Source organism: Camellia sinensis, unplaced genomic scaffold (genome assembly GCF_055761805.1).
Source record: "Camellia sinensis isolate YWXY unplaced genomic scaffold, ASM5576180v1 Unanchor665, whole genome shotgun sequence".
Classification (NCBI taxonomy): domain Eukaryota; kingdom Viridiplantae; phylum Streptophyta; class Magnoliopsida; order Ericales; family Theaceae; genus Camellia; species Camellia sinensis.
Window position 1 is genome coordinate 17,469 of NW_028129535.1, and position 8,269 is coordinate 25,737.

Below are 8,269 nucleotides of genomic sequence, written 5' to 3' on the forward strand. Positions count from 1 at the left end.
AATTTGGTGAGCAACACTAACAAGTGGTTGAGACACCACACTTCCTTCTGACATGATTAGGTAACAATTTGACAAATATCACCCAACAAGAAGGTTGTTGAGACCAAAAAACAACCAGAAAAACCAAAACATTGCTCAGTGAATACTAGGAGACACCAAGACAAGGCCACCACCCGCATACCACCAAAAAATAATTCACCACTACTCAAGACCCAAGGGTACTGAGTCTCTATTGTTAGTCGACCCCTTAGGGATTGAGAGAAACAAGATTGATGCACTGAAACAACTCCGGTAGCTGAAACTGGCAAATCCTAGCAAGGCCTATTCAATGGAAAAACAAACAATATAGGGTGAAAGGACTACCCTAGTCGACCATAGAGAAGTTTTTTTTTTTTTTTGGCTTACCTCAATAGCGTCTCCTCAACCCTGAACAATCAAGATCCTTAGACCAAGCCTAAACTCTGATACCATGAAGAATTAATGAAAGAAGAGAGAAGAGATTGGAGAAAAAAGGCACAAATATGAAAAAGAGAGAACAAGAACTAGGGTTCCCTTCATGTTCTTTTAATATTTATTCTGATGTAGAAGATTACAATAATACCCTTCTTACTAATAACCAAGTTGATTGTTCAGATTGATGTAATTCTCATTACATTTGTAAACCAAACCAATTTGCTCAGTTCTGGGACTTTTGGACCCAACCAAACATATGCTAGTTCTGAAAATATAGAAGTGGTTGGTTTATGAGTTATTTGGGGTTACCCAATTGCTAACTGAAGAAGCAAACCAATTTGATCAGTTTTGGGATTTTTTAACCCAACTGAACATCTGCTAGAACTAAACCAACCCAACCAATCAAGGCCATGTCAATTCTATGCACAGGTTATTCAATTCTTTTGTGCGTCCAAACAAGTAACTCCCCTTAAAAGGAGGTTAATAGCCATTGTTAGAATAGTTATTTTCTAGTTTATTTCTTTATTGTCCTTTTGTTAATATTTACTTAAATTGAGGGTATGATGGTCATTTCACTATGTTAGGGTTTGCATATATATTTTGCCGATGTAAAGTTAATATTTTAATTCTAGATATATAAAATCGCTCTTCCTCTTCTTCTTCTTCTTCTTCTTCTCCTCCTCCTCCTCCTCTTCAACCCTATAAACCTTGACCCTAAATTTCTTCATTATTCATTCTAACTTGGTATCAGAGTGATCTATCCTTCATTAGGAAGTGTTCTACAGATTTTGGAGATCAATTGGAGGCTAGGATGCACGGATACGGATACGGATACGGATACGGATACGGCAGGGATACGTTCATAAAAAATAATATTTTTACAATTTTTAGTAATGTAGCATACATAAAATAAAACTTCAACAATTTTTAATAATGTAGCATACATAAAAATAAAACTTAAAGCAAAAGACAACTTGATAAAAAAAGAAAGATTCCTATGAAGCTAAGAGTCTTCAAGGTTAATAGCTTCAACTTGTTCCCCTTCATCAATGAATATCACAGCTTCCATATCTGGTTCATCAAGAGAAGGACTTGCAATTTCAAGTAAGTCTGCACCCTCCAATGAATCAAAAGCATCTCCACCAACATCCCATAACTTGGATTCTCCTTCAGTGTACTGTCGACTTCTCCTTGATAGGAGACGAAGATTGTTGTGCACAAAAACCAAATTTTCAGCACGTTGTGGTGTCATTTTGTTCTTTTCATGGAGTGAATAAAGGAGTAGGTGCTCCAATTCCTTTCACAGCATGATGAGGAACATGGCAGGCCAAGAAATTTTAATGCTAAAGATTGAAGCATAGGAGCAGGAGACCCACGTGTAAACCACCAAATAAGTGGATCCAATACTCCTCTATCAATCTTTGAGTCAAAATCTCCAAACATATCCAAACCTCCTGAAAACTTGGCATATTCCACATTTACAACCCTTCTCTCCTCTAAATTTGGAAAGTATTTTGTAAGAAATAAATTGATAGATAGAGAATAAATTTTATGTATTATTGATTGATTTGTTGATATATTGTATTACAATGATTCATGATTCCTATATATAGAAGAGGGTGAGTGTGTAGTAGGTAAGGAGTAGGTGAAGTGGAGGTGGTAGTGGTGTAGTGGGTTAGGTTTAGTGGAGTAGGTGAGGTGGTAGTGGTGTAGTGGGTTAGGTTTAGTGGAGTAGGTTTAAGTGGGTGAAGTAGGTGGAGAGTAGGTGGATTTTAACAGCCCCCCGCAAACTCAAGGGGGATAGGAACTAACCAACTTGAGTTTGGAGAGAGTAACAAAACAAGAAAATACATAAAAATAAAAGAGGATAAGAGACACTGTATGGTCGTGTCAAACCATTGGTGAAGACACTGGATGGTGGTGTCATAACGTTGTAGAGGACACTGTATGGGGGTGTCATAACCATGTAGAGGACACTGTATGGTGGTGTCATAACGGTGTAGAGGACACTGGATGGCGGTGTCAGACCGATGTAGAAGACAGTTTATGGGGTCATGTCGGACCGTGGCAGCAGACAATGTTGTGACAGTTGTGGTGACAGTTTACGGAGTCTTGCTGGACCCTTGTAGAAACTAACCGGAATCAATGTCGGGACAGTTTACAGAGTCTTGTCGGACCCATGAAGGAGCTAACCGGAATCAATGTCGGGACAGTTTACAGAGTCTTGTCGGACCCTTAAAAAGTCGCACCCTCAAAAGGTGTGCCCAATCTTTCAAAAGGCGTGCCATCAAAAGGCGTGCCCAATCCATAAAAAGGCGTGCCATCAAAAGGCGAGCCCAAGTCATAAAAAGATGTGCCGGACATGATGGCGAGGCACGTGAGTGCCTTGGCTGGCGCGCCCGTTTGTCGTCTGGCGTCAAGTGGCGCGCGATACGCGTGGCTGCCTCGCTATTTAACCAAGGTTGATGCTGAGGCTGAGGCAGACAAAAAACTTCGGAAAATCCTCTGAAAAAACTCTTCCTTTGCTGAGAGAGAAACTCTGTAATACTCTGTAACCAACCCGTCTCTGAAACACTCAGCAACATGGCCTCTTCTTCCCGTCCAGCTACCCAGAACATGGCCTCCTCTTCCCGTGGTCTGCTCACGCTCTTTCCAGAACTGAACGAGTCCACAAGAGAAATAACTGGTGCGGTGGCCAGTGAACCTCAACCAAACACCTCTGGTTTTGCTCCGTTGAACTTTCCGATGCGGTCGGTGGAGCAAAAAATGGCGGTGCAAACTGATATTGAGGCCAATCAGTATACTCTGAAGTCATGTGTGGAAACCATGACTGCGGTCACAAACTTGTCGCACCGGCTGCAGAGCAGGACAAATGAGGTGCAACAGTTAAACTCTCAGCTGGCTCTGCTCCAACGCATGTATAAGGATGCGCGAGCAGAGATAAGTGTGCTAAAGACAGAAAACAAGGAGCTGAAGCGGAAGGCCACCGTGATGTTCCGATTTGGAGGGCCACCATATGCTGTAGTGGAGGAGCAGGGAGGAGGCAACTTGCTTGATGGTCTAGGAAGCACGGAGACCGGACTGGCACGGGACACCCAAGATAAAAGTAAGAAGAAGAGACCTGCAGTAGAGTAGAGAAGGGAAAAGAAAAATCCCACTGTGGGTGTGGTTGTGTTTGTTTGTTTGTTTGTTTTTGTTTTTTTTTTTGTTTTTTTTTTTTTGTTTTAAATAAAAGATAAAAAGTTGAGGTTCAAAGAAAAGTTGGGCGGTGGAAAATGTGATGATGGTTTTGAGTGGAGAATATTTTAAAAGATATTTCTCTCTTTTTTGTGTATGATGATGTCTGCTCCTCTGCCGACATCACAAACCCTCTTCAGCCTCAGCTTTCTTCTCTTGGAACAATGGCAGTGGCCGGAAGAGCCACTGCACTTGCCGGAGGCTGCGTTTTCCGACGAACTGCACTTTCTCTTCAACAAGGGCGGTTTTCCCGCAGAGGAAACCTGCGACAGATTCGAAATCTGAAACGCCGACGACGACGAAAGTTGCTTGCTGTCGGTGTCTCCCGTCAAAGACGACATGAACGAGGTGGTGGCGCCGGAAATCGCCGGCGAATATGAGGAGAAATTAATTGATTTCGACGCCGAGTCTTTCCGATCAATAACCCCATTTTTCACGATCATGAGGTGGTCGTGCTGAGATTGAAGATGGTGGTGGTGAGAATTTGGGTGAGGAACAGCGAGAGGAACTTGTTGGATTGGTCTCGGGCAATAGATTCTAGTCGATTCAGAGACTTCTTTGGAGTCTCTGTTCTGGTTTTGAACCGGTAACGCCAGAGGGGCTCCTCTGAACCGGGCATGGCCGGTTCTAGTCCGACCCAGAAGAGAAATGACTCGCTTGAACTTGGTTACAGCCACATCAGCAACTGCTCTACAGTCCATCTCTATCTCCATAGTCGATCTCTGCTCTGAATTAGCTGATAATTGACCCTCTTGTCTCTGTTGTTGTTGTTGAGACTGAGAAAGAAGTCTAATGAGCTTCTCAACACTCTCTCTCATGATTTTGGTAGGGATGATCATGCATCCGCCAACCCCAATGCAGGGAGTATGTCCAAGTTGAAGGAACTTGTGAAGAGGCACTCTGAGCTCATTAACTACTCAATCTACCTCTGGATAGAGAAGACCACAGAGAAAGAAATTAGTGAAGATGAAGATGAGGAAACAAAGAAAGAAGAGTTTCAGGTATGTGTTTGTGGTATGTGTTGAAAATTCTAGCGGACTAGGTTGAGGTCCAGCGGGCGGCCAAGGCGAGGTTGCCGCCCGCCGGTGAAGCAAGAAATACTAAGGTCTTATACTTGAAGCACTTGTTTCTCATACTTGAAATTTCTTCGTCCCTATGAGGAGGGACACAATTGGGATTTTCATTGAGCCACGTTGAACTATAATACCTAGATTACAACATTAGAAAGTTTCAAAATTAAATTATGTTATTCATATTAAAAGACAAATGTCAACAAAAAATGTAATTAGTAAAAGTATGAATTAAGTTATTACCTCAGATTCAAAGAATGTGCAAGGCAATGAAGAGGAGTGTTACTTTTGGCCCACCTCTCAACTAGTATATTGTGCACAACGGAATAAAAGATTGATTCCTCATGATCTAGCTTCCCTTCATGCCTAAAGATGCTTGCCTTCACCTTTTCAATCATGGTGTCCCACATTTCATAGACTAAGTGAAGGCATGGTTTGTCAATCTCACAAAACCTAAGCATCTCATAGATAGGCAATGTAAAAGACAAAATGTAATCAATCTTATCCCACCACACATCATTCAATAATTTTTCCTGCACAGATGCTGCTTTCCCAACATTGTCTTCTTTGTAAGAAACCCACTGGTCACTAATAACCATTGATTGGAGGCCATGCTTTATAAGTTTAAACCTTTTGAGCATGACAATGGTAGATGCGAAACGTGTCTGCAACAGCAAGCAACTTCAAGGGTACGAATTCATTGAAAATAGCTAGCCGCATGGAATGGTTCATGATGAAGTTTTTGATAAACATCACATCATCAACACAAAGTGTGATCCAGTGACATTCATCATAAGCAAAAGCATTACCCCCTGTTTCCTTTGAGCACAAATGTTCTTAAGAGCAAGATTCAGTGTGTGAACTACACATGGTGTCCAAAAGATATTCGGGTACTTACTTTCAATGAGTAAACCAGCTGCACTACACACGAGAGCATTATCTGTAATGACTTGAATGACATTCTGATGTCCAACTTCTTCAATTGCTTGACTAATTAAGTTGGAAATAAAAAACTTGTCTTTATGCTCACCTTCACAATTAACAGCTTTCAAGAACACTAACCCAGCTTCTGATGCTCCCATAAAATTAACAAGGGGCCTTTTTTGAAAATCAGTCCATCCATCTGAAACAATACTCAACCCTTTTTCCTTCCATGATGCTCTAGTTGGCTCCAACAACCTCTCTACATTAGCCCTTTCCTTTTGAAGCAATGTAGTCCTCAGCAAGTTATAACCGGGTGGTACATAACCAGGAATTGGATTGTTGGCAGCAAATTGAAATGCACTAACATAATATGGGTTCCTTGATAAATGAAAAGGTAACCCCGCTAAATAAAACATGCGAGCAATCTCAGAATGCAGTTGTTCCCGAATAACTGGGTTGAATGCCTTTTCTAGAGCAGAAGTTCCAGTAGTCTTTCTTTTTCTTGGCTCATACCCCTCCATCCTAAATCCTCCAGTATCTAAAGGCCCTGAACCTATTGAAGTAGATTGGCAAGTGGAAGGTGGTAAAAGAACTTTATTAGGCATAGCCATCTTTAACCTTTTCTCAGCTTCTTCAATTTTCCTTGCATTTCAACAAGGTGTTGTGGAGTCACTTTGGGGCACACTCTAATCCCATTGCCAGAAAGTTTTAACAAATGTGCCTTGACCCTAAAGTATGACCCCTTGTACTCATTTTGACAGTAATTGCATTTAAACCTAGTATTACCACCTCCTTCTCCCATTTTTTCTAGTTTTGTAACATAACACCAAAGAGGAGCATGATCACCTTCTTCCATTGGTGTACCACTTGTTGAACCTAAACTTCCCGTACCCAAACTCATTTCCTAAAATTTATAATTTTGGTAAACAAATAAAACAAAACATTAATGTAGCATCACCCATAACAACCATAATGCATCACCCATAACAAAAAATTCATCAATTCAATTAAATTTCAACAATATAGCATCACCCATAACAACCATAATGCAATTCAAATTAAGGGGGAAAAAATTTACAAAGTTCATTTATTTATCAATAAGTTTATTTATTTATTGATGGCCAAGATTAAGTTTACAAAGTTTATTAATAAGTTTATTTATTTATTTATTAATAAGTTTTTTTACCTTATTTGATTTATCAATAATTTTACAAAGTTTATTAATAAGTTTATTTATTTATTTATTAATAAGTTTTTTTTTACCTTATTTGATTTATTTTGTTTTATCAGGTAATACTGAATACATACAAAGTTTTTTTTTTTTTTTTATATATCTTATTTGATTTATTTTATTTTATTTTATTTACAGAGTATACATACAAAAAATAAAAAATAAAAAATAAATATAAATAAATATGTGACTGCAAAGACAGACGATATAGATAAAAGGGAGGTTGAGAGAGAGATCGACCGAGAGGGGGGAGATGAGATCGAGATCTGTCCATCTCCACCCAGACTAGACAGATCGAGCGAGAGGGAGAGGGAGAGGGAGAGGGAGAGAGAGAGAGAGAGAGAGAGAGAGAGAGAGTGAGATCGAGCGAGAGGCAGACAGAGAGGGAGCGAAAGGGAGAGAGAGAGGGACGAACCTGATCGACGACCGTGGAGCTACTGTTCGAGACGAGAGACGACGACGAACTCCTCCTTCACAGCTGGTTGCTGTTCGACCTAGGTCTAGGTAAGTTGGGTTGATTATTTTTTTTTTTTTTTTGTGTTTTATTTTATCTTATTTTGATATTTTATACTTTGACCCCATTTTAAGTTTTTGAAATTTTTTTTTGCCCCGCCGTATCCCAAAAGTATCCCGACTGTATCCTCGCGTATCCTAGACGTATCCGAAATTCAAAAATTTAAAAAAAAAAATCGGATACTTTTTTTCCATATCTGATACGTATCTCGCCGTATCGGACGCGTATCCGATACGCGTATGGGGGCCATTTCGGAGTATCTATGCTTCATAGATCGGAGGTGACCGGCGATGTGCTGACGTCATCATCCGTACGATGACATCAGCACTGTATGGACGAAATCTATACCCATGGGCTCGAAAATCTCTCCTGAGATTTATGGTGATTTTTGTGAATTTTTTTATCATCCTTGATGTGAGTTTTCTATTTTCTAATGTTTTTCATATTTTTTGGTACCTCTCTTTGAATCTAGTTTTGGCCTTTTTTTTCCTAGTTCTTCTTGCTGAAATCTATCCTATAGAAGCCGAAACTTAGCTCCCTAGTGATACTTGGTGTTAATTTGTTGTTCTGATGTGGTTGGGTGAGTATTTGGTTCAAATTCGTGCCTCAATTTATTTGGCAGCTTCAGTATCTGTTCAGTAGACTTGTTTTTTTCCATTTCTACCTATTGGAATTGACTATATAGGGGCTAAAATCCTTCTACCAAGGGATAATTGATCTTCAGTGTTAATTTCTGCAAATGGGTTGTGTCGGTTCAATTTAGGTCTAAATCTGTTTAATAGATCTGTGTCTTCCCCACTTATGCTTGATTTGTCATGGATTCTTATTTGTTGAGCTAGT

The 8,269-nt window shown here is 39.9% G+C and overlaps 2 protein-coding genes across 2 annotated transcripts; both read right to left on the reverse strand.

The window, feature by feature from the left end:
• Positions 1 to 1,970: 1,970 nt before the first annotated feature.
• Positions 1,971 to 4,532, reverse strand: LOC145818948 (putative WRKY transcription factor 7). Its single transcript, XM_082912932.1, has one exon. It carries the CDS (start codon positions 4,527 to 4,529, stop codon positions 3,759 to 3,761), a length of 771 nt encoding a protein of 256 aa, XP_082769058.1. The 5' UTR covers positions 4,530 to 4,532; the 3' UTR covers positions 1,971 to 3,758.
• A 67-nt stretch (positions 4,533 to 4,599) lies between these two features.
• On the reverse strand, positions 4,600 to 6,295 carry LOC145818949 (uncharacterized). The gene is made up of 5 exons (XM_082912933.1): positions 5,659 to 6,295; positions 5,517 to 5,572; positions 5,004 to 5,425; positions 4,805 to 4,897; positions 4,600 to 4,618 (listed from the first exon to the last, which is right to left on the reverse strand). Exons 1-5 carry the CDS (start codon positions 6,293 to 6,295, stop codon positions 4,600 to 4,602), a joined length of 1,227 nt encoding a protein of 408 aa, XP_082769059.1.
• Between the last annotated feature and the right edge of the window lie 1,974 nt (positions 6,296 to 8,269).

Excerpts from the sequence above, each read along its gene's own strand:
- LOC145818948 (XM_082912932.1), bottom strand. The coding sequence starts at position 4,529 with ATGATCATCCCTACCAAAATCATGAGAGAGAGTGTTGAGAAGCTCATT.
- LOC145818949 (XM_082912933.1), bottom strand. The coding sequence starts at position 6,295 with ATGGCTATGCCTAATAAAGTTCTTTTACCACCTTCCACTTGCCAATCT. Across the intron at positions 5,573-5,658 it reads AGCTGGTTTACTCATTGAAA|GGGGTAATGCTTTTGCTTAT; the intron begins GTAAGTACCCGA and ends CAAAGGAAACAG. Across the intron at positions 5,426-5,516 it reads TCACACTTTGTGTTGATGAT|ACACGTTTCGCATCTACCAT; the intron begins GTGATGTTTATC and ends TTGCTGTTGCAG.